The sequence below is a fragment of the Colletotrichum paranaense genome (assembly GCF_030867605.1).
Source record: "Colletotrichum paranaense strain IMI 384185 chromosome Unknown Scaffold_21.1, whole genome shotgun sequence".
Taxonomy (NCBI): domain Eukaryota; kingdom Fungi; phylum Ascomycota; class Sordariomycetes; order Glomerellales; family Glomerellaceae; genus Colletotrichum; species Colletotrichum paranaense.
The window spans coordinates 460760-488698 of record NW_026848979.1 but is presented as its reverse complement, the minus strand read 5'-3'; the positions used below and the strand labels follow the sequence as shown (position 1 = coordinate 488698).

The 27939-nt window shown below is 53.9% G+C and overlaps 10 protein-coding genes across 10 annotated transcripts; 3 read left to right on the top strand and 7 right to left on the bottom strand.

Moving 5' to 3' along the window:
• Nucleotides 1-397: 397 nt before the first annotated feature.
• CPAR01_15879 (RNA polymerase Rpb8) lies at nt 398-911 on the top strand (the record flags this gene model as incomplete). The annotated part of the gene is made up of 2 exons (XM_060500125.1): nt 398-744; nt 806-911. 2 exons carry the CDS (start codon nt 398-400, stop codon nt 909-911), a joined length of 453 nt encoding a protein of 150 aa, XP_060341314.1.
• Nucleotides 912-1131: 220 nt separating this feature from the next.
• CPAR01_15878 (NUDIX domain-containing protein) lies at nt 1132-2213 on the bottom strand (the record flags this gene model as incomplete). The annotated part of the gene is made up of 2 exons (XM_060500124.1): nt 1132-2101; nt 2170-2213. 2 exons carry the CDS (start codon nt 2211-2213, stop codon nt 1132-1134), a joined length of 1014 nt encoding a protein of 337 aa, XP_060341313.1.
• A 690-nt stretch (nt 2214-2903) lies between these two features.
• Nucleotides 2904-3518, top strand: CPAR01_15877 (uncharacterized protein; the record flags this gene model as incomplete). Its single annotated transcript, XM_060500123.1, has 1 exon — nt 2904-3518. One exon carries the CDS (start codon nt 2904-2906, stop codon nt 3516-3518), a length of 615 nt encoding a protein of 204 aa, XP_060341312.1.
• Nucleotides 3519-4014: 496 nt separating this feature from the next.
• CPAR01_15876 (GDA1/CD39 family protein) lies at nt 4015-6149 on the bottom strand (the record flags this gene model as incomplete). The annotated part of the gene is made up of 2 exons (XM_060500122.1): nt 4015-6065; nt 6137-6149. 2 exons carry the CDS (start codon nt 6147-6149, stop codon nt 4015-4017), a joined length of 2064 nt encoding a protein of 687 aa, XP_060341311.1.
• Nucleotides 6150-9022: 2873 nt separating this feature from the next.
• On the bottom strand, nt 9023-9463 carry CPAR01_15875 (uncharacterized protein; the record flags this gene model as incomplete). Its single annotated transcript, XM_060500121.1, has 1 exon — nt 9023-9463. One exon carries the CDS (start codon nt 9461-9463, stop codon nt 9023-9025), a length of 441 nt encoding a protein of 146 aa, XP_060341310.1.
• Nucleotides 9464-9903: 440 nt separating this feature from the next.
• On the bottom strand, nt 9904-11244 carry CPAR01_15874 (E3 ubiquitin-protein ligase CCNB1IP1; the record flags this gene model as incomplete). The annotated part of the gene is made up of 4 exons (XM_060500120.1): nt 9904-10634; nt 10696-10817; nt 10871-11110; nt 11168-11244. 4 exons carry the CDS (start codon nt 11242-11244, stop codon nt 9904-9906), a joined length of 1170 nt encoding a protein of 389 aa, XP_060341309.1.
• A 3387-nt stretch (nt 11245-14631) lies between these two features.
• On the bottom strand, nt 14632-16987 carry CPAR01_15873 (fungal specific transcription factor domain-containing protein; the record flags this gene model as incomplete). The annotated part of the gene is made up of 3 exons (XM_060500119.1): nt 14632-16714; nt 16767-16890; nt 16939-16987. 3 exons carry the CDS (start codon nt 16985-16987, stop codon nt 14632-14634), a joined length of 2256 nt encoding a protein of 751 aa, XP_060341308.1.
• A 936-nt stretch (nt 16988-17923) lies between these two features.
• On the bottom strand, nt 17924-18187 carry CPAR01_15872 (uncharacterized protein; the record flags this gene model as incomplete). The annotated part of the gene is made up of 1 exon (XM_060500118.1): nt 17924-18187. A coding segment is annotated over one exon (264 nt), but the record flags the coding sequence as incomplete, so codon positions are not given.
• Nucleotides 18188-20744: 2557 nt separating this feature from the next.
• CPAR01_15871 (uncharacterized protein) lies at nt 20745-21062 on the top strand (the record flags this gene model as incomplete). Its single annotated transcript, XM_060500117.1, has 1 exon — nt 20745-21062. The coding sequence occupies one exon, from the start codon at nt 20745-20747 to the stop codon at nt 21060-21062; it is 318 nt and encodes a 105-aa protein (XP_060341306.1).
• Nucleotides 21063-24765: 3703 nt separating this feature from the next.
• Nucleotides 24766-26602, bottom strand: CPAR01_15870 (ThiF family protein; the record flags this gene model as incomplete). Its single annotated transcript, XM_060500116.1, has 4 exons — nt 24766-25482; nt 25536-26108; nt 26160-26329; nt 26410-26602. 4 exons carry the CDS (start codon nt 26600-26602, stop codon nt 24766-24768), a joined length of 1653 nt encoding a protein of 550 aa, XP_060341305.1.
• Nucleotides 26603-27939: the final 1337 nt, after the last annotated feature.

Here is a 27939-nt window from a genome sequence, read left to right as displayed (position 1 = left end):
TTAATTACATCAGATACAGGTTCAGTCCCCTCCACTGAAGAGGGCAGGTGGGGGTTGGTTGTTGCATTTACTTAGGTACCTTACCTGACAAAAATTTAAGCCCCACTGATCGCAGTCAGGTACCTGGTTATGCTTCCCAACCCGACGCGCCCCTCGTCCGATTGCACACTACACCGGTTAACTCAATCACTCTTCGATTTTTATTTTTTACTCTTTACCTTTCCAGCCGGAGCTTCACACGCCACATCTCGAAAGTCACTTGCCGTCGCTCACGATCCTCAAGCCTTTGCGCCTCCGAACGAAAGACCTTGTTATCTTCCTCGCAACACCCGACGACAATACCGCGAATTACTCGTACCATTCACCTCGGAGAAGCACACCAAATTATACAGCAATTATGTCTGGCAGCGGCGATGTTACCCTCTTCGAGGAGTCCTTCACGGTCACCAACTACGACCAGTCCAAGTACGACAGAGTCGCCCGTATCTCGGCCACCTCGACCGACAACCAGACGCTCATGACCCTCGACATCAACATTGAGCTGTTCTCTGCCTCCGTTTCCGACAGCCTGCACGTGGTTCTGGCGACTTCTCTGGCCCACGATGGCAGCAAGGACGACGAGAAGGGATGGCGGGACGTGACCAAGGGCACCCAGGACCGTGAGCCGTCATTGGCTGATATGTTCGATTACGTCTGCTACGGCAAGATCTACAAATTCGAGGACGCCGACGATGGTCAAACTATGTTCGTGTTCCCGCATTGAATCGAGTGCGCCGCGCAGAAGCTGACCGTGCTGCAATTATAGCAAGGCCTACGTCTCATTCGGAGGCCTGTTGATGTCCCTCGAAGGCCCCTACAAGAAGCTGACCCCGCTGAGAGTCGACTACGTCTACCTACTTATCAAGAAATGATTGAAAAGATACTGGAACTTTTCGCAATGGGATTTCCAACGCTTACTCTCTCTATTCTGGCGCGCATAAAAGTGAGGTACTACAAAAGGCTGTACAGAAGTTGTATGGCCCTATACAGCAAGAGCATGGGCACCGGAGTTAAAGGCGTCAGGAAAAATATTTGAAAGAGCAAGCCAGGTTGTTCGTGATATTCCCCGGATCTCGGAACTTTAGTCCTGGCTCAAGCATCCATAGCCCCTAAAGACGGGTCCTGGTTATGCGGCCCAGGAAACGGCATTCGTCGATGGATTCTTTGCGCAATCTGATCGTACTCGGGCTCGTTCTCTTTAGTCAAGATACCCCGGCGGATAAAAAAGTCGAGAGCCACCAGCGCGCAATTTGGCTTCCATACGCCTTGTGCGAGTCCTTCGCGGACCTGCTCGACCGTGCACAGGCTGAACTCGGCGACTTCGCCGTCCTTTGGCTGCGGCACAACGTCTGCGGGTAGTTCGAGATCATAAATCCATTGAACCTCGGGATATATCAGCCCTTCCTCGCCCGCCTCTGCCTCGGTGATGTAAATGTACGTGACGCCGCCAATAAACTTGGTCTGATGGCGAACAATCTCTTCCGGCAGGCTGGCTTCCTCGTCTGCCTCACGGATGACACACTCGAAGGGGTCTTCCCCCGTCATAAGTCCGCCGGCAACGGTATTGTCCAGCATGCCGGGGAAGGTTGGCTTGGTCGGAGAGCGACGCGGAACCCAGATCTTGATACCGTGGCTCGCTGACGGGTCACGCACAAAGGCCGTCAAGTGAACGCCGTATCGCATGACACCGAACAATCCTGAGGCGGCCCTCTCAATGTCGAAAAGGAGTTCGCCATTGCGGCCGTACACGGGCCACAGCTCGTCGCGCCAACCCCGGAGGATGGGGAAGGTGTCGTTGGCTCTCCAGTACTCAGAGAGGTCCGCCGCCAGCTTGCTGCGGCTTTCTAACGTCGGCCCTTGGAAGGCTCTGAGAGTGCGCTTCTCCGAGTCGACTTGGACTTCCCCTTTGATGCTTTCGGGTACCTTGAGCAGCTCGTCGACCACCCTTGGCAGGACGTATCCGAGAGGTACATCGCCCTGCTCGTCTTTGAAAATGAGAGTGTACACTGAGCCAAACGTCTCAGCATTGGGGGTGTTGACTTGGGGCTGCCTGTACGGATATCTGCATCCTGGGTCAGCTGCGGGGGCTCGGCCTCGGGGTACAATATGCTCAGTGCCAGTGTTTCTCACGAGTCGACCTGGTCGATGAGATCAATGTTGGTGAAGGTCTTCATCTTGTCAGAGTATGTTCTCTTGGTCGTCTTGAGAAGCAACTGGGTGAAAATCCGGCCGGGGTTCAATGACGATCGTAGCATGTGTTGTTGTGTGCTCTGAAAGATGCGAGGAAGGCGTGGTCTAGAATAAGGTGCAGCCGGATCTCGAAACGACGTCGAGATGCATATAAGTCTGACCCCGATGCCGGAAGTGACGTGTGTCCAGCAACAAGAACCGGCATCAAAACTTTGGACCCCTCGAGTCGGACTTCGCAACGGCAAGTACAGAGTAAGGGTATATCCGTCAACCGGGTAGCGGATCCGATACAAGCATATGATTGGCTAGTGTTATCGAGGCTTCTTCCATCGTCTCGAGGCTTCCTCCACGACCTAATGCAGCTGCCCCTCCCCCCACCTTGGAGTTCGACAATAATTGTACTTGACCCGGTGCTGCTCACCTCATCGCCAGCCTCATTCTCTCGCAAAGTCCTCAAGCGCTGAAGCCTAGAACTTCGTCTCCCTCCGAGAAGCTCCCGTTTTTGTATAAGTACGCTGGTAATCATCTCTTTGATATATAGCCAACAAGCTAAGCTGCTTGCTTCAAAGCTTCAAAGCGATTTCTCACCCTCTTCAACCAGATTTTCCGAGTCGTTCACGGGACGCTATCAAACGGCCTTGCACATCATCCAAGTCATCATTGCGTCCACCGCCATGTCCGGCCCACTCTTCGGCATCGTCCCGGCCGGCCAGCCCCTGCTGACGGACCCAACATCGGCGCCCTCGGAAACCTCCTTCCTCTATTCCATCTCCGCTGCCAGACCCTTCTCCCACATCACAGTCATGCTCCTCCCAGGCATCGTCCTGCCCCCCGACACCGCAGCCGCAATCTACTTTGCCACGGCCGCCGACGTCGCCGCCGCCACCGCAACGGGCCAGACGCCAAACTTCAAGTTCCTCGGCGGCATCGGCACCGGCAAAGAAAGCGCAACCTTTAAACTCAACGCCGGCAGCAATGCCAACAACGGCGGTGACCCCAGCGTCATGATTGGCGTCTCGGTCGAGCCCGCCGAGTCCGTCTTCTCCCGCATCCAAGAGATCTCCGCCAACAAGGCCTCCTCCTCCTCCAACGCTTCCTCCCAGCCGTCCACGCAGCTTCTGGCGCAGAACATAATCAAAAACGCCTTCAACTTCCTCGCGAGCTTCAGCGGCACGGCCGGGCCGGGAGGTGTTGAGGTCGTCCCGCTTAAGGCATTTGAAGAGTGGTGGAAAAAGTTTGAAAGTCGCGTGCGGTCCGATCCGAGCTTCCTCGAAAGACCGCAAGACTGAGGATGCCCACCGCCATTTGCTCACATGTTCCTCTTTACCTAGTACATAGCACTTTTAATCTGATACCCGGATAGATGATTTCATTGAATTCACGTTCAAGACACGTAGACAAACGCGGTCTAGTCTTCATTGTCATCTGTTTGAAAAATTGGTCTGGAAAGGACTGGCGATTCGGCGTTGTACAACACCCAACGCAGAAGAGGAACAAACAAATCTGCGACAGCTCAATGCCATGCAATGCCTCCCAAAAGAAAAAACAATATCTCGTCTAAAGCGGCCCGGTAACACTTCCCGTGTGATGAAACGCCGTTAACTGCCTCCATTCCGAAAAGCCCAGAGGGGCCTTGATGCTGGGCCAATTCATCGTGCCTGATAAACGCCGTCTCCAGAAGAATGAACAAGAAGAATTGAAAAAAAAACACCCAGGTGATATCCCCATCCAGTCGCTAGCAGGCATGCATAATCTTACACTGCGTATAGCAGGCATCTCTGTTACTTAATCCTCATCCAAGGGCTTCATAAGCGGACTCTTCAGTCGTGTCGGACTACCAGCGCGACTGCGACGTCCCGCATTCACCAGACTTGGTACCAGCCTCTCTCTGCTCTCCGTTCTCACTGCCAAACCACCGCGGTCCATCGAAAAGGTTGGTCGAGCGTCGTCGAATCGCTCAATGTTGAGTTTCGGGGTGGCAAGGCCGGAAGAATGACCTGCCCTGGAGCCCTCGCTGCTGTCAGAGTGCTCGTTCTCATCAGAGTCGACGGAGCCTAGCTCGAACTGATCGGCATCGCCCTCTTCAAGAACTCGTTCGTAAGTTGCCGATGACCGTCCGAAAAGCTTGTTGGTGAATGAAAAGCCCCGCCCGAACTTGCGAGGACTGCCCGGACGTCTCGTTCCACGAACGGCAGACGCAACCTTGCCGAACCATCGTGCTCGGCGGTCTCGCTTGCGCAGGAAAAAGGCTAAGACAACCAGAACCAGGATGAAAGCCAGGAGACCAGATCCAGATTTCGTCTTCGCCTTGTCCAGGAGCTCATCAGCATCCCAATCGTCGTCGTCGTCGTTATCTCCGATCGTTATAGGGGAAAACTTGGATCCCGCGGGCTCAAAGTCGGTCGCACCGACAACGTTGCTTCCAAAGCCAACCGGCTGGGCACTTCCTGAGGGGGGAACTTGACCGGCGGCATACAGCACCATCTTACCCAGGGTCCAGCTGACTTCGACGCCATCGATTTCGTTGACTGGCTGGAAGGGATCGACGAACCCTTTTTCCTTGGCTTCCTCCAGGGTACCCTTCGTGACGTTGAGACCGGGTTGCGGGGTATGTTCGAGTCCTGGTCGCGGGATGCCGATTCCTTCGTAAAGGACATTGATGAGCCAGGACGCCTTGAAGCAGGCTTCCTGGGCATTCTTTGCTTTCTGGGCAGAAGACTTCTTTCGCGCATCAATCTTGGATTCGATATCCACCCAATTCTGTGTGCAAAAGTCCACCACGTTCTTCTGGTATGTTGCCAAGTCGTATGCCGTCTTGTGACCCTTTCCAAATACTCCGTGGGTCGTGTGCCAAAACTCCGAGACACCGACAAAGTGATTCACGTCGAAATCGATGTTTGGTACGTGCTGGCCGTTGAGGAGGCAAGGCTCATCTGTACACGGAGTGTCTTTTCCAAGGAGAGGCTCGGTTTGGCGCAGGCATTCGTCGAATCGACCGGTGCCGAGTAGGGAGAGTTCCTTGCCCACAGACTCAGCCTCGACAGGGTCGCCTTTGACGTCTGTTCGCAAACCCGCAGGGAGGCACGGATCCGGTAGTTCGAGGTCGTTGGGCTTGCCGTACTGTTCTTTCAGCTTGTCGATATAACGCTCGCGGGCCTGGTTCGCGCCGTAGCCAAGCCAGGTGGCGGTGAAGACCCTGTGCTCAATGGTGCTGCCGTCCAGGGTGCGCAAGCGAACAAGCTTTAGATCGTCGGCATGCCTCTCAGCTTCTGTGCTGTTTGGCGCGAACGCAATCTGCGCCGAGGCACCTCCCATGTCCAGAAAGCCGTATGTGTGGTGGCCTTTACCGTGCGTGTGCTTGTCGGGGTGGTCGAAACCGCCAAGCAGATAGTTTGTAGCGAGCCAGCCGTACAGACCCTCAGTCTCCCCAGAAATTACCTGGATGTTGGTATTGCAGTCGGGTAGCGAGAATCGCGTGTTTTGTTGTAGGTAGGAGCACATGTTGCGGAGGAGAGCCTTTTGTTGGTGGTCGGGAAGGAGACGCATGCCGGCCGTAGCCATGAGGTAGACGGGCGTGTCGGCAACCTTCTTGTCGGGAACCTCCTTTAGGGCCAAGTTGATGAGGGATTCCAGGTGTCCGTGGCCGATCTCTTCTGGCTTCTCGGCAAAGGAGGACACGCCAGGGCGAATCTTTTCGCTCGTCTGCAGCTTGATCTTGGGCAGACTATGAAGCTCTTCCACAGTGGCATGCTTTATGGCTTTGGCGTGATCCTTCCATTTGTAAACGTACAAGCGTGTGCCTGAGGAACCAGCATCAAAGATGATTCCATATCGCCCTATTCAGTGAACACTTGAGTCAGCTGGTTGCACAGTATAATGTCAAACGCGATGTCTTCTATGAGCGTACATTTTTTCCCCATGAGGAGCAGCTGGCGCAGTCAAGCTGCGGCTTATTTGCGGCAGGTTTGGCGTGGGTAGGTTGCAGAAGGCAGAAGGCGAGGCGGGATTATAGCATGGGCGAAGGGAACCCGGCTGATGACAGAGGAGTCGTTATCGAGGTCGAGTAAGCGTGGTGGTACGGCGCCTTGAGACCCGTTCGTTTGATCGATTCGAATCGGTTGTTTGTTCTTTCGAGATTTGCTCCCTTGGTGGTCAAGGTCGAGGAATTTCGAAAACGCCTACAACAAGACCAGTCGCAATCGAGGATCGTCGTGTTTCGCGGCGAGGTGGGCAGAGTTCGCGTAGAGGACGATAGGTGTTGGCAACGGAATGGGTTAGTTGAAAAACAATTGGGTAGTCGTAAAGGCAGGGCGCAGCGGCAGAAAACTGATTTCAAGAGAGTTTTGTCGTTTAAGATTGATTCAAGCGAGCGTCGGTCATCCTGGAGATTGGACAGGAGAGATTGGAGAACGAAGGTTGGCAATTGATTGCTCGATTGATTACCGGTGTCAGGGGAATAAACGGCCAAGGCAAATGGAAGGGACGGGGAGAGAAAAGAAGTCTGGAGACGTGGTTCTAGGACTCGGGGGTGGGACTCTGGAGTGGAGGGAGCTGATGGAGACGCAGACGCACTCGCGGTAGGTGAGTGGGTGAACAGACATACGCAGTAGGCAAACGGAGACGACGACGGGAGACGGAGACAGGGGGTGTGGCTCGTGTTGGGGCCTGGGCTGGCACGCCTTGGTATAAGTTGGTCCCTCTGGGAATGGGATTACTGAGGTGACAGGGTGGCAGAATGACGGGACAGGGTTGCATTCAGCCAGAGATTACGCATCCACGTACACTGTAAAGGTAGGTGGTTTCTGTTATCTCATGTCTTATCAGCGAGAAAAACATGGATAGCCAATGGAAGCTAGAGGCTAGAGCAAATCTCCGCACTGTGTCGGGCACTTGCTTAAGTACCTTACCTACCTTGGAGGATTAGCCAAGCACCCAAGGTGCCTCAGTGCCTGCAGGCAGCGTACAGACTGAGACTACAGAACAGTGGCTGGCTACCCTTTTCAACACTAGTCCTAAAGGTGAGGTGACGGGAGTTGAAAGATGGCAAACCGTCTGGCTGTGTGTCTGCGCCGGTCTTGACTTCAAACGAGGGAGTGCGTAACCGTCTGATTGTTGGTCATGATTGGTGCCCTCGGGGGAACGTGCCTTTTCCCCTCGACTGCCGGATACTTCAAGTACAGTCGCCCAGGGCTACACTGTACCTGCCGTGACAGCACCCAATGGAAGGTTGGACGGAAATGCTCTCGGGGGTTTCTGCATCTCGATATACGGATACTTGCGCTGAAATCACGGTGCCAACTGCCAAGGTACCTTATCTTGTGTGTCCTCCCTTGATCATCGCCCAGAGCTGTTATGCAGCATTGCAGATACACTAGAGGTTTCTCACTGATAGGGACCATCAACCCGCGGGCCATCGACTTTATCCCTCACTTCCTTCTCCCTCGACTCAAGTACCGTGCCGGCGCGTGCATCAACTAATGGAAGGAAAAGAAGTCTCGGAAGAATTGGGGGACCACACCAGTAGCAAGCACTAATCCAGCGCAGCGCGCCACTGTGCACGCTGCAGCGTCCATTGGAGTGCAAGTGTCGCCGGTCGGGCGTGCCGTGGTCCCTTACTCGCCATCGTCGCCTCCCTCTGGCCCGTGCACCGTGAGAATTCTTCGGATTGCTCACTGGGCTAGTGAGTTCACTAGCAGGTACCCCTGCTGTCGGACTGCAGAACTTGGTTGGACCCCTGACTTGGCGTGTCAGATTGGCCAGGCGGGAATGCCACGGCGCGACTACGGAGCACACTGTGCTCGCCACGTACGATGTACCTTACTTGCACTTCGTCGCACCTTGAGGCAGGCATGGCAGGCTACCGGTATGCACGGAATTTGGGAAGCTCCTTCTGCAACCGTCGTTCCCACGGTTCCGAACTTTATGCTTACCTCATCACATGTCCACCAGGTGCAAGAGATATATCCCCCCCCCCCCAAACCACGAGTCTCGCGACCTTATTGACTGCAGTCCTATGAGTGAGCGGAGTTGTGCAGATGCAGGGCACAGTGCTTCAAGACAGTGCCAAGGGATGCATGCGGGCCATCACGCAACTAATAAACTAACCGGCCCACGGTTACGACGAGGATTGCCCCGTCTGCTATCGCAACCTTGGCCCGAGATAATTTCTTATTTCCTTCTCTGCTCTTTCTTTTCCCATCTTGAAATTGGTGCACAATCTAATAAACCACATGGTTGCGGGGTCCATCGTACATGTATGGCAACTTGTCTTCAAACCGCCACGCATGTATCAAGTCGAGACTTTCTTCCTTTTGCTATTCGCTTTCTTTCTTATTCCTCGTGACTATCAAAGGGATTGATTTATAGGCTCTCGAGTGTCCCCCGGAACAACATGGCTCCGTATCACACTCAATATTTTGTACACTACAATACTTGGGTCGAATGAGGCTCTCCAAGTCCAAGTCAATATCACTAATATCACTTCTGCTTGCAAGGGGCAGCTCGTCGACCCACCCCCGCCCCCAATGATATCACGCTGTGCTTAACTTCCCATTTATAGCCTTCTTTCGTCTCAACATCCCGTCTGCTCTACCAGCATCACCAACTCTCCTTGGATTTGTGTCTTGTTCCCGCCCGCTTTGATATCTGAAACCACCGAGCGCCGATGTTGAGCACCAACGTCATACACCATCGTCCGGGGCTGCAGCGAATGGCATCCGCCCTCCCGCCGCGCATCATCCGTCGCTGACCCCTCACCCTACTGTCAACGCTCGTCCTGGCTTTCACCTGTCCTCTAGATGGGATGACTCCCCAACGCCTCCCATTGCAATCCCAGCTTGCGCCTATGCGGTGGCCCGGATCCCAGCTCCGGGAGAACAGGCAATGCGCTATAAACCAAGGCCGTCTGACTGCTGTCGACATGCATCGGTGACGAAACTAGTAGTCGAGGTTTCTGCTGTCTTCGTGCTTCCAGGCTGTGTCTCCTACCTCTGCAATGTCGCCACCACTGCACCGATCGTTGCGCTGCTGCTTGTAGCCATCTGCCGCCTAACATATCGCCGTTGCTGCCGCTCTTGGCGCGAGGTCTGTTGAACTTTTGCAGTTTCTTCCGTTTCTTCGGCATAGTCTTGGGACTCTCTTGGCCAGTTTCGATGTAACGCTCTTCGCCCACACGCGACAACGACGACGTTGAGCTGTATCTCTCGATGGACCTTGGTCGGCCGAATCGTGGCATGACAGTGTACCGAGTTCTCGCTGGCAGGCTCAGCAACTCAAATCGACTAAAGACAAGACTGATATGCGTATATCAATTACCAAGGGACTGTCAAACGCCTACCTTCATCGCCCCTGATATAAGTCACATCTCCGTACCCAAAGGCTCCTGCTTCTTCGGCTACAACTCGTGGCCCATCCTCGAACAAGGTCTCGACCTCGTTTCAAACTCTTGAACAAGAGCCTTCATGTTGAAAACAAATATGTGGGTCGTCTATCGTCCATATTCCTTTTGCAACTTCTCCATCTATTGTTCCCTCCAAACACGTGTCTAGACAACAAAGGCATCTGTTCTCGAAGAGAACAATCATGGCCCATGTCACGGGTCCGCCAAATGACCAAATGCTGCGGGAGCAAGGCCTGGACGTTTGACTGCTGTCCCAAGTCGTTAGTCGCGATGTTTCAGAGGCGAGGGATGGAAGAAATACGATAAAAATATGGCTCCGTTTCGTCGCGTCCCGCAGAGCCATGACCACTGTGACTGGTATGACCAGTCCGGATACCGGAAGAGAGGCCAACTCCAAGACCTCGCCCACGCGATATGGGCGGGTGTCTTACAAGTGGGAGGCTCTCCGAAGGACCGCGAGGCATTGGTGTTCCCGTTCCCGTTCCCAGCCCGGACGCAATCGATAGCCCGAACCTTTCATGGCTGCCATTGCCATGTCCTCGGGGTGTACCTCGTGGGGTGCTCATGATGCCGCCTTCGCATTTTGTCAGCGTGCAGTTGCGTCGCATGTTAATAATATCCGGCTTACCTTGCGCAGGTCCTGGTTTTGACCAAGCTCTGTCGTCGCGAAGCGGCCCGGAACCTCCTCCGCCAGCAAGAGGTCTTCGATGTCCCCTTTCCGGCCCGACGTAGGAATGTGCATTGTTGTACGCAGACTGCGACTGCGATTCGTAGATGTTTTGCCTCGCTGCGGGTTCAGGAAACTCAAAAGCCGGTAATTGTAAGTCATATTGAAGGTTGGAGTCAACTGCATCCGAGGCGGCAGCCTCCATCTGTCCCAACTCGGCTTTCCGCTTGACCTTGTCGTAGAGTTCCTGAACTTGTGTGAGCTTGCGGCACTTGTCTTGGTAGGAACGCGCAAGTTCTTCGTGTTTCCGTCGCATGTCGTCGTAGTCATCTGAGAGAGCTACTGGACATTAGCAAACTCATCTGTGACCTCAAAAGACGGCCACGCTGTTGTTTCGTACCTCGCATCTTTTCCTGGAGACTCGAAATGTCGGCATTCGCATCACCCACCGTCTTTTCGAATTTGGTGTTTAGGGTTTTCAGCTTCTCCGTCAGCGTCTTTTCGAGATAGCGCTGGTATATACTATGCTAGGTAAGTGACCAATGCCGAAGGAATTGGGACAGGGACCAGCTCACACTTCTTGGGTTGTCTGGTAGGCCCAAAAGCTCAGAGCCCTTCCTGCACATTCCATGATTATGTTGGGGCTTAGCCCGCTGAGAACGCTGGTTTTGTAGTCTTCGGTCAGGTTCAAGTTGGTCACCACAGCGTCGTCTGGATTGTTGAGCTGGCATTCACAAGCCGGGCACGACTTGCGGCGAACCTGAGCTTGGCCCGTCAAGCCATGACGCTTAGAGCAGTCTACACAAAAGATGTGGCTGCACAGGTTCAGTTAGCTAGCGGCTGCTTGATTTGCTTAAGGATATCTTACTCACCTGCACGTGGTGACCAAGGCCTGGTCACTGAGCTCTTTCCGACACTTGAGAACGTTGCATTTAAGAGTATGTTCCATGGCCAACGCTGATGCTGGCCGTTGGATTAAGGGGAGGCTGTAGGATTTGCTACGTTTGGGGAATCTTGATGCTGGTCTGGCTCTTCACCGCCGCGATGTATCGAGTAGTTGTTTCGAAGACAGAGTATGGATATTCGTGATTCGCTCGCAAAGTGCGAGTGCCAGTACTAGAGGACTAGGTTCGATTTTATCTCGGATCTTTCTCAAAAGAACTTCTCAGAGGTGAAATGTATCGGTAGTTCAAGAGCGTTCGAGAGAAGAACGGATGCCATTGTTGCGGGTAAAGAATTTCATTGATGTTGGACTTAGCCTTCCTGGGGTACTTTCCTCATCTGACCTACCCGTAGGGCAGTGCGCTGGCCGATATTTCTCCGCGTGTGCAAACTGATAATTGAGGTCCGCCCTCACGATAGGTAAGGTACCTTAAGGTAAGGAAGGTGGTGAGGACCTACCACAATTACCCACCTTCATTTGGTGCAGGCACGTACCTAGTACTTACAGCATGGACTTGTGAAGATGCTCCTGCCTCGTCGTTCCTCGAGTAAATGCTAGTAGATACCCGCCTGCGATATGGCCGTGACTCTTCCGCGAGAGAAGAGGGATGGGTCACATACTATTGAAATGAGATGCCTGGCCTATCAACATCGCTTGAACTCACTTTACGATACTGACGGGCCTGCCCTTAAAGTGATGGAAACACTGGCGCCTTTGTCTTGGTTCTGAACGAACAATGTTGCGAATAGGAGGCCGATCGTCTGTTTTCGAAGCTGAGGAAAGCATCTAGAAAGTCGGCTGCCGGAGCCGGTGGGAGACCCAGCCCGACTGCGCCGGAGTGGGGCGCACCCCAACGGCCCCCAATCCCCGCAGTGCGGTTCGTTTCGTCTCGGTCTATCGGCCGGGTTTAGGTGACCCACAGTTAACCGAATCAGCGGGGCCGGCACTTTTCGCCGCTGTGGCCGTGTCGACGATGAGACATGCATGAAGCAGTGTCACCAGAATTCTGCTTCGCTTTCTACTTCGTCTAATTACCGGTAGCTCAGTGGTCCCCAATGAGTTTCACCAAGACTTCGAGGAGTCCGAAGGGACAATATTGAGCCTCGGTGTTTTCCGCTAATTCTGAGCAGAGCATGACCCGGTGGTCGCACCGCCCGCTGGAGGCATGACTCGTATGCCTCGTCGCATCCCGTCGACCGAGGCTATTGGCACGCCGGTGCCATCGGGAACTTAGGCCCGGTGTCAAGAGATGAGCAAAGCCTTATTCGTGGTGGGACGGCCGAGTCACATCGTGTCCTGGCGCCCTAGCATTAAGTCTCTCGGCTCAATTGGCAAAGAACACTAGTCACTGGGAGTCTAGAATCTAGAAGAAGGCTACATCCTGGCCTACAATGTAACACGGCAACCCTTGTGTACTGTGGTATAGTTTTCAATTGAAGGCACACAAACGTCACAGAAGCGAGAGTCGCGGCAACTAGACACAGAGTGTAATGTCAGGTTTCATTGTGTACAACCTCAAGATATATCTTATTGAATTGCCGTGGAGTACAGAATGACTGGGTTCGGCATCTGTTATGACGGGCGTCGGGCGTCTCTCTCGACGCCACACTCCTGCAGAAGCCCCTTGTCAAGTACGTCGACCTCTGATGAGACTCATTTGAGCCAGAAAGGGCCTGGCAGCGGCATACGAGCATCATTGAGCTTAACGGTCCTCTTCCTAGTGAAATGTTCCTGGCATTCTCTAGCAAACAAGACTTATGATTCGCTCATCGTACAGATACGCGTTTCCATGTCTCTGCTATTGCCCAACGGTGAGACAAAGCTGGTCCTCAAAACAAGGATAGAGGCATGCTCGTCGCGCACTATAAGGCTCTTCGCGCTGGAAAGGCTCCAGTAGCGTGGCATCTCGTTAAATATTCAATACTATCTTATTTTCCCCGGACAGACGAAGAACACCACGGCGACGAGGGTCTCTGCCGATCGCCTACATTGTCAAATCACCGTAGAATCGTTATGTGGCGTAGCAGGCAAGGTACAATGAGAAATAAAAGGAAGAGCGAGGCATGTGAGGCGCCAGAGGGTAGGGGAAAACAGGGACTGCAGAGAAGTCAGAAGAACCAGGACTAGAACAAGGATCATGGGATGATTCTGGATGTGTGGGGTGCGTGGCGTCTATGAGGGGGAGTACAGAACAGGGGTAACTCTGCTCTCTGCGGGCCGACATCCCAGAGAGGCCATCCTTGACACCTCCACCATCCCATTTACCCGCCCAATCGCAACTCGGGTCTTCTCGGATATCTGCGCGTTCATCCTAGCTTGGTTCACCTTACCTCGGATCATGGAAACCTCACTCAACCTCAACCTCTCCAGCTCTAACCTCTGCATGAACCCCAAGCTTCTCTTTGAGGAATGGGGAGCATGACGCTAAGAGAAATGGCCACCATTGACGAACCTTTGACGAACCATCCTGCTCCGTTCCAACCACTCACCTCCCAGCCAGCCTCGTCCCGGCCGACGCCATGGCATGATCGCCCGCTCTCCCGATCGCGACGTTATGCTTGAAATGAGTAACAAAAAGTCCCCTCCTTTGTGCCCTGTCATAGTTGTGCAACCCGAGGTAAGGTACACTTGCGCTATGTGTTGTTCAGGGGTAGGTGAAGCTCCTGCTATTCGTCAGCAGACTTATAATTCGCTGATGCTCTGGAGCACATCTTGTTATGGAACAACCTCCCGCTTCTCAAGGATGGGAAAGTTGAATAATGCTTCATGACTTCGCGGCACGTAGGACTCTGCACATCACTCGCATCCAAGGCCTCTTTACAGCCATGTGCCTGCCATGGCCGCAGCAGGACGTAAAGTTATGCGGCCACGCAGGGACTCATTAGGATCGTAGGACCGGCCGACGAGGCCCAGTCTTGCCTTGCCGGCACTCCAGAGTAGCTCCTCGCATGGCAAAAACACACGTGGTCGATGTCATTGTTGCCAACGGCGGGCCGGCGAGTGAGCCCGGGGTTAAAGTGAGCTCCAAGCTGTCTCTTGTTACAGTTTGTTTTCTTTATGGGGTCTCGTTTGATTGCAGGTCATACGTAAAATCGTCATCGTCATTTCGGGGCGTTTCCAGTAATCTTCGCTGCCATCATGTCCCGTTTTCCATGCTTTCAGGCGCGCCCGCCACCCTCCCCCTTTTCCTCTTTTTGGCCCCGTCAATGTGACTGGCGTACGTTCCAAGAAACTCCGAGCACTATTTGGCTCACCTTTTTGGGCATGCGAGCTTATGTACAGCATCTCTGGCTTCGGCCTATAACGCCCTCCGCCAAGTGTCCCAATCCCAGCATCAGGATCCAAGTATGTACCAGAGAAACAAAGCCAGAGCAAAATCCCCAATGTGACACATCAGTGGACGAAGAAGCCGACCTCCATGCCGGCTACCTGGCTGCCCATCATACCGTAGTCCATATGCATCATATGCTCGCTCACGTTGTACGGGGAAAAGTCGACGGCCTGGTCGGGACCCTGGCCCCAATACATGCCGTCCATATCCCATAGTCCATGCTGATCGAGCATGCCCATCATGCCCATCCCTTCCGGCTCCAGGCCGATGGGTGACATGTGCAGCTCCGCCTCCGCCATCAGCATCCCTTGCTCGCCCGCCAACCCTTGCAGAGGGCTTTCTGACCGCATCGACGGCTGTCGAGAGGCTTCGTACATTCGCCACACGACCTCTCGGCTACGCTTCGCCGCCAATGACCAGTCCTCCATGGCCTCCAGCAGGTCGAGGATCGTCTCGATCTGCTGGTGCCAGTCGGCCACACGCGGGCTATTCCATTCCCAGAACGTGCTGACCAGTGGGATCATGGCCGCTTGGTAGAGGAACCACACAGCGTTCCATCCAGACATTTGGTTGCGAGTCCATTCCCGGGCAATATCCTCGATGGTCTGCTTCGCGAGCTCGCGGCACGTCTCAATGGCCGTGACGTCCTGCTCGGCCACGTGAGACAGCGAGCCGTTGCTAGCCAGACTCAGCAGAACGGGTCGGTGGAGGAGCATCCGCAGATTCTGATATCGCCACTTCATGATGCATCGGGCAATGTACAACGGCTCCGCGCAGGGGTCCGTCGTTCTCAGGAGCCACGGTAGGCTGCTGTACCAGTTGACCAGCTGCCCGTCGAGGTTGCAGCGGTCTTCTGCGCGGAGGAGGGGCGAAATGGCCAACAGGTCCTGGATCTGCGTGGCAATCTTGCAGAACTTGATGTTCTCGATGAGGGGCAAGATGCCGGCGTGCTGCGCAGAGTCCCGGCCCTGGCTGATTCCAAATTCTGGCGGCCGGATGTTAATGGCAGGGCCCCATCGGCCGAACGAGGGTCGTCCCATTGTTGTTGTTGCCCATGTATCGAGGCAGAAGAGACTCCACCACGTACGGCGTCTGGTCTCGGCGGCGGCAATGTCGCTGGACCCTTGCGCCAGGCTCTCTCTGTGAAGGCCGAGGGCGCTTGCCATTCTAATGGCCGCGCCAAGGACAGCGTTGGCCATGTTGGGTCTGTTGATGTAGTGCAGATAGTAGCCTCCGATCAGCGCGAGGGCTTGCACCATTTCGATATGGCTGCTGCCAAAGGCATCCATGGGCAGATGCTCCATGGCCCTATTATAGTAGTTGATGTGGTTGTAATCGTCCGACTTCATAGCGACAATGCTGCCCATAGCAAAGACCATGTTCAGCAATGCTAGCCAGGGGGCATCAAAGCGCTGGCCTTCCAGATAATCGGCTCGGAAAGCGGCCTCGTCCAGCATGGGAACGAAGACATGAATGCGTTTGAAGTAAGCATCAATGAGCGTCTGGCCCTTCCATGACCACGGGATGCGCTGGGTATCCTTGGGCACGGCGCTTCTCTGTCGCATAGATGGGAAGCTATGTGTGACTTCGGCGCTCTGGAGCGGCGTGGTGAGCGCGTTGCGAAGTGCCGGCTGAACCTTCATGAGACACATGAGCGCTGCTTTGATTGAAGAGGCGCCGAGATATGACGATTGACGGTCCACGGACAGCGAGAGGGCGTTCACATCGTCGGCCTCAATGGGGATAGGATCGCGTACGCGGCGTTCTTCGTCCCACTCGGTGTCCCGGCCAGGCATGAGCTCGAGGCTCGAGAAGCCCCGCTCGGAGCCGGAGCAAACCGGGGAGTCTAGTTCTTGTGAGAGGGGGGAGGTGTTAAGAGGCGGTGAGGGTAGCGCGGTTGGCGTATCCAGAATCGGGTGTTCAAGGAGACCAAGGAGGTCGTGGCGAGATAATGGGAGTAACGATTGTACGTCTTGATGGGGAAAGAGACGCTTGAGCACAGAGCGGCATTCTTCGAGAGACTGTGAGAGTGCCTCGAGCGTCTTGCGAGACGGAATGACGCGCTGTCTGTGCTTGTCATAAAAGCAGCGCTTGGGAGCCCGGCTTGAAAGACATTGGCCGCATGGCTGTTGGCCATCACAGCGGCTGCCAAAGAGGTCAGATGATATCGGGTCAAGAGAGGCCGAGCGGAACGTACATCTTTCGTCTCTTGCACTCGGCACAAGCATGTGGGGTAGTGATTCTCTTCGAGCCTGACGAGCTCGTCGATTTGCCGCTTTCCTGCGACTCTGACGTCTGCTTCCGTGGCGTCACGCCCTGGACTGGATGGTGTGAGTTGGAGGAGACAATCACGGCTCAAAGAGACTCACAGGTGTGAAACATTCCACCCTGAGCGGGTACTGAGATGGACGGAGCCATGTTCGCGGTTGCCGAGAAGATGGAGTTGCTCTGGCCGATGAGAAGCTGAGATAATTCGCAAGAGCCTCGGGTAATTCTGTCAAGAGGCGTTGAGATGATCAAAAGATCTATCTTTGTCTTTGCGGGAAATCCAGACGCACAGATCAGTTCGTCAACAAGGTTGGCGCAGACGCAGACATTATATACAAACTGGAAGAGAGAGTTGTTGAGTAGAGTCAAAATGAAGCACCCTCCCGAGCACGGCAACCATTCGAGGGACCCGGCGCGGCAACACTGGGTGTGGGGAAAAGCAGCATGGGTCTCGAGGTGCACTGAATGAGAGGGAAAAGAGGCGATGGAACCTCAATGCCGTGTCGGCTACGTGAAGCAAGATGGACAGGCAATTGAGCTTAGGATTGGCCGGCCGGAACCAAACCAGGCTAGACGGCCAAGAAAGTGACTGGGGGGCTCACAGTGGAGGGGGGCTTGATCCAGATTCAAAGTGTCTCTGGTCCATAGCGAGGTGACATCTGTAGAATGTCGACTGCATATGTCCATGGTGTGTGAAAGAGGCGGCTGGTGGGCTATTTCTTTTGAGAGAGAGAGAGAGAGAGAGAGAGAGTGTGTGTGTGTGTGTGTGTGTGTGTGGATGAGAAAAAGAGGCAGAGGGCAGAATGAGCTAGGACGAGGGGAACCGAGAGAAGTGGATTGAGTGTACAAACATGGGCGTGTTGGAGCCTTGGAGGTGACGAGCCGAAGAGGTGGTCAAAGTCAAACCTGCGAGGTTCAGCATGGAGCCGTAGACTCGCACCTAGTGCCAGGAACGCTGACCGGGGTTTCTTGTCCCAGAATCCCTGGAGGAGGGGCGTGGACGGATCATGAGAGTGAACGGGACCGTAACAGGGCCAAATTCCGAAGGGACGGGAACGATACCTAGGCACGCCAGACACTATATCATCAGACCAAAAGATGAGGTACGACAACTCGCTGGTCTGAGTGAAGCATAACGCTGAGTGGTGGACCTGGCCTCACAGAGATTCGAGTGGGACGGCATGATGGGAAGCCTCGTGGCGGTGTCTTGGACTCCAGGGGCTTGAGGATCGTGGCCAAGGCCACTACCGAGCGGCCGACACAGGCACACAGGCACCGTGGTACAGAGAGTTCAGATGGTGGGAGAGGCGTAAAAGCAGCGCAGATCACTGTTGGTAGGTAGAGTGCTATATCGTTGGTTTATAGTAGTAGAAGTCATTGGTAGGCAAAGCAGGAAGAAGCGGAGGATGAAGCGAAAGACACACCCCCTTTGGATATCAAGGCGATCTGTGATTGGGGCAGAAAATCTGGAGAGTGTGGAGAAGGATGAGGATGAGGAGGGATGACAGGTTTGTGTCACTGTGGCTGGTGAAAGATGGGATGGGTGGGAGAATGCAGGTTTGCTAGATACAGCAAGTCAGCAGTTAGCGACACCAACAACACAGCTCAGGTGACACGGCACGATGGGCTAATGTACGGACGAAAATATGGGGATTGGGGTAAGGTTGCAGTGCGCAAATGGCTCTAAACCTCGTTGTGAGGAGATTTGCGAAAATGGGAGCGAAGAAGTCGCAGGAGGGATGGGTGGACACGGTTGGTGTTGTCGTCCGGACCGATGGGCAAATTGTTAAATTAATCAACAGGCAAAGTTTGGCGGTTGGGGGAGGGCAAGCAATGTGAATGAGTGAATGAGTGAGTGAGTGAGTGGTCTGGGGGCGGGGAAACCGGCGATGGGAGGGCGGGGGGACGTCGGGTCAAAGTGGGGTAGCGTACCGGGCCACGGGTTTGACAGGCCACTCAGAGGACAGAACGGAAGACGGGACAACGATGGGAACGTACCGCTCGCAACCGTGATTACCTACTGCGCGTGTCCACCACCCGATGTGATCAATTTACCCTCGGTACCTCTTTCCTTCTATGCCTTAGACATGTATCCATAAAGTAAGGTAAGGTAATGTAAGGCAAGGAAAGGTACCTTACTGCCAAACGGAGGTGTGTAATAAGAAACACCTTGTAGGCAACATCGCATCGCATCGCATCACATCACATCTGGCATCCGAACGGTTACTGGGATCCTTATTCGTTCTCAGACATAGTTCCTGGGACCTTGATCCACGGTCAGGTGCGTATTGCAAGTGGCAATGGCTTCCACGTTGGACGGCAAGCGGGTGAAGTAGTGTTTAGGTTGAAGTGCCCAGTGACAGCCGTCAGCCACTGACTGGTGGGGAATCTCAATCGGGCGGGGCCGAACCCCTGGCGCGTGAAGCTAAAGTTATTGCTTTTCTTGCGGTCCGCGAATGCCCACGATGCCTTCCATTACCTTAGCAGTGCTTAAGTAAGGAACATATACGTAGTAGACACGGACCATTATCTCCAACTTTCTTTTTCCTTCTCAAATTCTGGACGTGTGCGACCGTGCGACCGTCGACGCGAGGGAGGCAGGAAAGCAGTTCCCCTTTCGCGTCAAAAGAGGCAGGTTCTCCATGCTTACCTAAGGTAATAGCATCAGCCACACCGGTAATATGTAGTCCCGCCTCAGCCATGGCATTTACACCTCATTTCAACGACGACAATAACCACGGTCTGGAATTCCTTACCAGCGCGCTATTATCCGTACCGCTCTAGCCGAACGCGAAGCTCTTGACTCTTGCCCGACCCTCTATTCCCTTTCTTTTCGAGCCTTGGTGTGTCTTTCAGGCCTTCCGTCTCCGTCTCCGCATATATCCGCAGCCGTCCTGAACATGTGGAGCAAGATCCATACGCGCATCGCACACCCAGTCTTTTTAGCATGTCTCTAAGCTCCATTGTCTGCTCTTTTTTTTTTTCAATTGTTTTTATCCATCCTCTCCATCTTCACAGCCGGTCACCATGGGCTTCCTCTCATAGACTGGGTGCCATGCTAATTCGCCTACTGTGGTAGAGGCGTGTGGCGAAGGGAGGAGGTGTGGAAGAAATAAACAGGGTGGTACCACCGCCGATCCAGGGTATCCGTACACCTTCTTTCCAAAGCCCCTCCCCCTCCTCCCCCCTGCTTCTCCAAGCTGTCCCCGCATCCTTGTTAAAGAAGACGGCCTCCAATTTGTGAGGGGACACAAATTTCTTTGACATCTGAGTCTGTTTTCCATGTACAGATGAGACGACACCTTCTCGGCCTCATGCGGCAGCCCGCCAGCAGTCCGATATGGTTGATCAATTCATGTCTTACACCTCTGCTCTGTCCTGATCCGGTCTGCTCTAACTGGCGGACCGGCTCATTGCATCTCACTTCGGCCGGCTTGGTTACCATCCCTCCCTCATCGGCCCATCAGGGGATGACATCTTGACCGAACGAAAAGCAGGAAATTGATCAACGGCTTGCCGGACTCTGAAAGGCTGTCTTATTGTTTCATCGTGAACCTCGTCATGGGAAGCCGCATTATAGGACCCGAAGGCGACCAAACTCGCGGCAAGCGTCGTGAAGCTATCTAGAAGTCATAGCAGCGTTCAAGTATAGGTGCATCTTCCAAGTCTCAGTAGACTTGCTTCCACTACACTCCAACAGAGAGACCTTATTTCTGCCCGGCTTCGATCCCGAAAGCTTTCGGCTGTTTCAAAGCACTTCCCGCCGGCATGTGCCGCCCATCGTGGGTCTCAATTTTGGCTTCATCGATCCAGGACGACCGGCCCTACCGACGGGTACCTCTCACAGGAGCGCCAGACGGACGAGGCGGCTCAGTCACGCATTCATCACAGCCCATGTCACACCAGCATGCGCCTATTCTTCTTTTCTGCTTCTTCCCTCTACTTCTTGGGGTACTTAAATCTGCCGCCCGTCTCATATAGCTCCATAACCGCTCCTACCCTCCCCACACCCCTTTGCATTACAAGTTTGGTTCCTCCAACCACGCTGCCTCCTCTACCGTCTCGACCTTTCCTCCCTTGGTTTCTATTCCGGCCGGCCTCCATCATTACTGGGTATGTGTTCAGAGTCTCGCGTGCGCGACCTGGACGGGACAACTGTACCTGGAGAGCCTGTACTAATCAACAACGGCAAGACACATCAGGTGGACAGCCTTCCACGCAATGACACGCCTTGCTGAGGAGCTGTACCTGGCACCTCTCCCGACGAACCGTTCCCATGTCCCCTGCGTATTGTCTGCCGCCCGTCATCCGTTAAAGGAGCAGATTTGCCTAAAGTAAGGAACGCCTATTCAACTGCTAAAAGCCACACTAATGCATCTAGGTCTTTGCGGACCCAAAGAACGACACACGGCTCACTAAGGGACTCCCTGATCTTATCACCATCACGTCTGTCTCTGGGCCATTGCGTCTCAATCTCCCGCTGACGCACCGCACTGAAGACCTGGTACTGTGGCGGTGACCGCTCATGTGCTCGACAAGAGCTAACCTTCACTTCGCGGTTGACCTCGTGCAATGCATCCGCACTTATTGGGTATTCGATACCCCACAACATTGCCTCCCTCCTCCATCGACCAGGCATGACTAGAAGTCTAAAACACATCGACTAAGGTGTGGTATGCTCGATCCGGTCAGCCGACAGCACCTCACTCTTAGGCGCCCTTCCTCGCTGGCCTGGAGCGGGTGCCTGCTCCTGCATACCGTTGGATTTTGAAGAGAAGACTACTCTCTCTCTAATGCCGACTACACGCGCCACTACAGGGAACAGTGGCCTCCCCGACAACCTGAGATGAAACAATGTCTTTCGCTAATCTGCATGACCACGGCATATGCTGGCTTGTGGGATGTATCCCTCTTTGAGTTGTCATGTGCCTCACGCGGTACTCCCGGCCAGTGGCAACACTACAGGCTGAGATATGTTTTGGCATCACAGAACACCGCAAAAGATGGCCTTTGATCACGTCGATCAATGAGGCGGCATCGTTTTCGCAGTCGCAAACCACCAGGCACTCCTGCAGTAGCTTGTCCATGGTCTGCAGAGGATGATCTCCAAGGTTCCTGAAGGCATGGTTCCCCAGATTCAGGATTGTGCAATAGCAGAGGGTATCGGACCCGGCGAACCGTCTAGACTTGTCGTCTCCTGTCTAGCCGCGCTTCTCCTGCGGGGATCTTTGAGTCACGGGTTGTGGAGGTAGGGGTGCGTATGTTTGCATGAAGCATGGTCGGCCTTCCAGTAGCGGCTTGTGTCCGACGCTGACTGAAGCTTGCAACTTCTCAAGCCGACGGTCGACCGGGGCAGTGTAACCGTGATTTACTCAGCCAGATTCTTCCGCGAGTCCGGTCCCAGAGTATGCTCAATTTGCGAGTAATCACAATGACAAGGGCCTCTCCGACGACTATCCGTAACTTGTAAGGCCTCCTGCGGGATATACGCGGGAGTGATCACGAAGACTGCGAAATGCCGCATGGGCGCTCTCGAGTGTGCATTTTCGAGGCTCGTACATGTCGTTCAAACTGGCTTCCGAAAGAGGCCTGCCCAGCTTACTATGTTCGCCGGCACAGCAATTCGGCCCGCCACCTTTATCGACACGTGTCTAATCTTATTGACGCATCTGGCTCGGCTGCTCGACGGCTGCGCCCGAGAGACAGGGAAAGTTGTCGAGTGACGGCTCTGCTTGACGGGCAGCGAGCCCGTTTACGGGCCAGCCCGCACAGAGACGGCTGCGCCTTTCTCTGCCCGTTATTCTCGGTTCAATACAGGACCCGCTTGTCCATCTGATGAGCGAAGAAGAAGACTGAGGTATTCTGCTTTGGAGAAAACGTCATACATTTTGACAAGTCTTGTCAATCATTTTGCCGGCTCTTGTCCTCTACGAAGATTGACTCTATTTCCACACCTCGATCTTGGGCCCGTCAAACGCACTGCGGGATCGAAGCAAAAGCACAAGTAGCACTACGCCGCAGAAGAAGTCGGCGCTATTGCTCCATCACTTGGATTTGACGATATAGCCGCCGTTCAAAGTCTTCCTGTCGGTTACATTCTGCGCAGTCCATGCACCCTGGCCCATCTTGGATGCGCATCCTGAGAATAGTCCCTCCTTGACCGCCATGATAGCAACTCGATGGAGGCATGCGGCTTGCAAACCGTCTCGAGATGCATCGCCCAGCCCAGGAGGTACGCATCCCATCATACGGCAGCCCACTTTGACACTTGCTCGGGCAACTCGCCGCACGTATCCGACCTTGCCGCCCGCCGCCGGTTCAGCCTGCAAGGCCAGCCGGACGAACCTGCAGAGGATCGTGAAGTTGATGGGTGTCTGCTGACACGGCTCAGACGCACACACACGCCCATCTGCACCCATCTACACCCTCTTATTCCCGCCGGTGGCTTGCGTATTGCTTATGGATCGTGCCAGACATTGAAGAACTGTCAGACAGACATTTCGCTAGTTTCGTGCCTTTCCAATGCCTTGGAGGCAGTCCTTTCGGAAAGCCAGCCGAAAACCTTGGTAATATGCTGACCATCACGTCCAGATTCTGTACCAATACCAAGAAGTCGCTTTCTTAGCTGTCGCTAATCGGATTCCTGTTCCGTCCAGAGCCGCCCTCGTTCATATTCCAGAATTGGAAATTCTGGACATCCGGCTCCAAAGTCGGATTGTTCCTGATACCCTTTGCGGTTTTCTGTTCTTGAACTTCCGAATCGTTTTGGTTGTTGTTCACTTGTTTGACGTTGTTTTATTCCCTCAGTCGCGCAGTATGTTACATTGTTTCTGTATGAATAAGACCACAATAAACGGGCGGCTCCGCTGTTATATGCCGTCGTTTGAGTCAGGGAAGAATCTTCTACCCAGCACTTCTCACTTATCAGTTTCTTTTTAATAAGGAAATTCGAAGGTTTGGGGGCCGTTGAAGAATTATATCCCATATCCCACCGGAATGATCTGAGAAGCAAAGAATCCTTATCTCTCCGAAATCGTCCGAGTTCTTGGCATGCATTTTCAGTGTTTTCAATGTCGTACTCTCTGTAAAAGATCAGACGATCGATGCCTTTTCACTGCGGACACTTTTGCCCACAATCCGGAAGTTTCATTGTCGGGACCTGATATCACGGCAAGACTGACAGATCACTCATCATTTGCATATGTACGGTCAAAGACTGAACAATTGGCGGTGAATAGGATCCTTGAAGATTATGAAGCCGGCAAGAATCATATCATGAGGCATAGCAGGTGGACTTCTCCAGGTCGCCATCGTCAGCCCTCGTCACGTCCATCTGCTCCAGAGCGGTTCCGCATACCCCTGGCCGCATCGCAATTCATCCACATCCCAGGTAAGGTAGCTGTAAGGGACTGCGGTCCGACGTGATCTCCGCCCAGACAACCACACGCCCATCCGACAGGGTCCAGTGATGGTTAAAGTGGTGTCCTTGCCCAACCCCGGCATTGCAAATCAGTTTGCTGCGGCGCTAGAGTTGCAACCACACACCCCTCCCCCAAACAAATTGCCATCCCGGAAACCATCTCCATGTCTCCCAGCTCTAGGTACCACTGCCACCACTACCCCCGTTTGACCTTTCTCCAATATTGGAAAAACAATCTATTCTTCCGGGATCTGCGACTTCAATGCCGGACGGTTCCCCCTTGGGGTTCTCCCAGGGTCACGGTGCGTACCATCGTCTTCCCCTCATCTCTCCGCCCAAGGGGAGTTGCTCCCAACTTTTCACCAACCACGCTGGCTGGACATAGCATCGTCAGCTTCCCCGCACGCCTTGCTCTAGTGGGGTCCACGGTCCATGGTCCATGGACGGCCGTTCTCATGAAAGCCAGGGGTTACCACGAGCGGCCGGATTGGAAAGTATTTCCGACCCCCTAGAGACGAAGAATTTGGCATCGGCTTGCAATGCCGTCGAATATGCAGGTGTTCTCGATGGGTACGTATTGGTTCGTGATGATTTTGATCGTCTCCTGAGCCACCATACCGCCTGTCACGGCGGAAACGTTGTGCAGCTCTCCACCGCCAGACCTGGCTACCTCTTGCGCCGCCTGCGCGAGCCGCTCGTTGTCGCTCCAGCCTGGAAGCAGTGTCTTGATCTTGTCTAGAATCTCATCCGAAGATGCCGTGGGTGTGTGTGACGTGGACTGGAGGGCGAGATAGATTGGGAACAGCGACAGTGGCACCACGCCCTCCTTGGCCATTTCGTCGTTGGCAAATTCCTGCGCTGTAAATGCAATTTGTGAGCACCGGCTGTGGCAATCCTCGTGGAGATGTTCCTCACCTGCTACGCTACGTAGTTGTTCGGGCCCGCCACTTGCAGGGACGACCAGCTTGACAAAGGCCGCATTCTTACAAAACAAGTCGACCTCGGCTGCGTCGACGCCCTCGCCACCGGCTTTCTGACGGACCGATTCAAGCACCTCGGCCGCATCTTTGCGGGCCTTGGCCTTGTAGATGTTCTGAAGCTCAACATATACGCTAGTTTGGGCCTTCATGTCTGGGAGGCCGCCCGGTACTGGCAAACAGCCGTGCTTCTCATAAAAGTCACGGACCGCTCCTGCGATGATCCAGAAGCTAGAGGTGGCTTCGTTCTGCAGAGTTGTTAGGTGGGTTGGCCTTTTTAGGTAATACAGCGGGCACTCACCTCGTCGGCATGCTTGTACTCAAAGACCTCCTTGACGGCAGAAGGGAGTGACGGTGGCGAAATAGTCTTCAACACGGCAGCTTCAGCCTCCTCAAAGTTTTCCTCACCTCCTTCAGGGTTGTCTGTTCTCGTAGCAGCGGCCACCGTCTTGCGAAATTCGACTTTTTCTTTATAGTTACTCGGGGGCTTAGAGTCGTGAGATGACTTCCATTCTTTCAGGTAGTGTAGGAGAATAACAACAAATGGCAGGTGGCCGTGTTCATGGCTATCGAGACTGTCAATATCTTTCGTCAGGCTGTCGGCAAAGGCCTCCAGCTCTTCCCACGGGGTCAATAGCCGCAAGTCCGTGATGGCTGTAACGTCAGGATGAGTGTCGACGATGGGGTAGATGCCTGGAAGACGAGTGCTGAAATAGGAGTAGAAACCCGCAGAGTGTATCGCGATCACTGGCATCTTGTGCTCTCGGCTGTACGACTCGAGTACGGTGAGGTCTTCTTGTTTCATGGGAAGTGTGTACAAGATGATGGTGAAGGGGTTGGAGGTTTTGAGAAGCTCCTGGAGGCCCGTATTTTCCTGCTACTGTGTTAGTCTTATGACACAGGTTCCATGATTCATTTGCCTCACCGAAGTTTTAGGATACCAATCACCCTGAACCTCAGGATTGAGCTCTAGCAGAAGCTCAGTACAGCTCTGGGCCCTGGACTTGCCGAGGTGGGACTCGTCCAGGAAGAAGTTGACGCCAAGATCAGCCTCATTCACAACGGCATCATCAGCAATCGTGAACTTTCCAATTCCTAAGAACGTTAGTTTTGGATGATGAGTATTGAACAGCAGTGCACATTCAGAGCCAGCATGTAAGCTACACGTTTCATACCTGGAAGTACGAGATTCTTGAGTGTTTCAACACCTACAGTGCCCGTGCCGGAATTCACGAGCAAGATATTGGCAGACTCCAGAGCAGCTTGCCCGCTCGCAGCCCAAAGCCTGAGTTGGCGGTCATATTTCTTTTCCTTTTCCGATGGCACGGTGAGGGCTGGCGGCGCCTGGTCGGCTATGATGTCTGTCATGGTTGAAGCGGGCGAAGAGAGACCGCACGGCAATGTGTCAAGTATTGAATACTAGGATTCGATGAGATCCAGGGACAGTCCAAGTCTCGATATAGTGAGGTTCGATAAGTCAATGCGATAGCAAGTCGGCCTTGACTGACGATAGCGACAGGACGTGTGCACTGTGGTGGGTTGGATGTGGGACGGTCGTTGTCAGCGCCTTTTTGGCCGTTTGAAGGTGCCTGGGCTGAGTGTCGTCAACGACGAAGTGGCACCAAAGCTTAGTGCTGGGGTTCTTCGCACGGTGAGGTGTGAGACCATGGATGAGGTAAGCAGGCGATGACTTATTAGTGCGCTGCTGGTTACCTAAGGAGGCACGTGGGAGGGCGGGCCTCCGTCCGGCCCGGGAAAGGGCCGCATTGGTATCCGTACGGCCGTGGGGTCTTACCTTCCGGACAACGCCCCATAATTGCGATCCATTTCCGCTTTCTTTTTCCCTTAGACATTGTGAAATTGACTGGAACTTTGCTTGTCAGGTATGAACAAAACCCCCTGCCTTCGCCCTCTCCATCTACGATCGTCAGACACCAGCAGTGCCGGGAACGGTCAGTCGTATGTGCACTCAAAGCCAAACATGAAAAACCAACAAGCCGAGAAAGAAGCAACGGAGATCCCAGTCAACCCAGCCAGTATTCTTTGCCATCTCAATTCTCTCAACTCAGCACCTGTCTCTGCCGTGTGCGCGTGTGTACATATCTTTGTGCACTCTGAGCAAACATGCCACGAAATGAAGTTTGCGTCTCCCTCGTCTGGTCTGCTCTTTAATCTCCTTACCCTGTTGTTTGCTTAGGGGTTACTGCTGCTATCTTTACAGTTCCCAAATGATACTAGGTAGAGTGGGAGATAGCCCGGATTTACACATCCTAACAGCACATTGTATTCGGTGCGTGGCGCAGCCATCCACTACGGAGAGTCAACGATCACCGAAGCCAGGACTTTGAGTGCATGACCATGGTTTACTCCCTACTTACGAGCGCCGTCCGAGTGGGCATTGCGAATAGGCGGTGTCGAACCCACATTCCTCAGCGACGGATTCGCCTCTCTTCTTCATTCCCGTCGCTGGGTTTAAGCACTGAGTCTGCGGCCTGGCTGCGCACTCGGCAGCTGGATCCAGTAGAGCATAATTGTTCGGTCGGTAGTCACGAACACCCTTCGGCGTTGGCAAACGTTGCTGAGCAAACTACGATGCTGGCCATCCTCGGACTTGGAAGATTGAGGTCATCTATCCTGGATCCAGCGATTCACGGAGCTGAAAGTTAGGGCCTTCGCCGATGAGATACCATTGATCAGATCGGGCC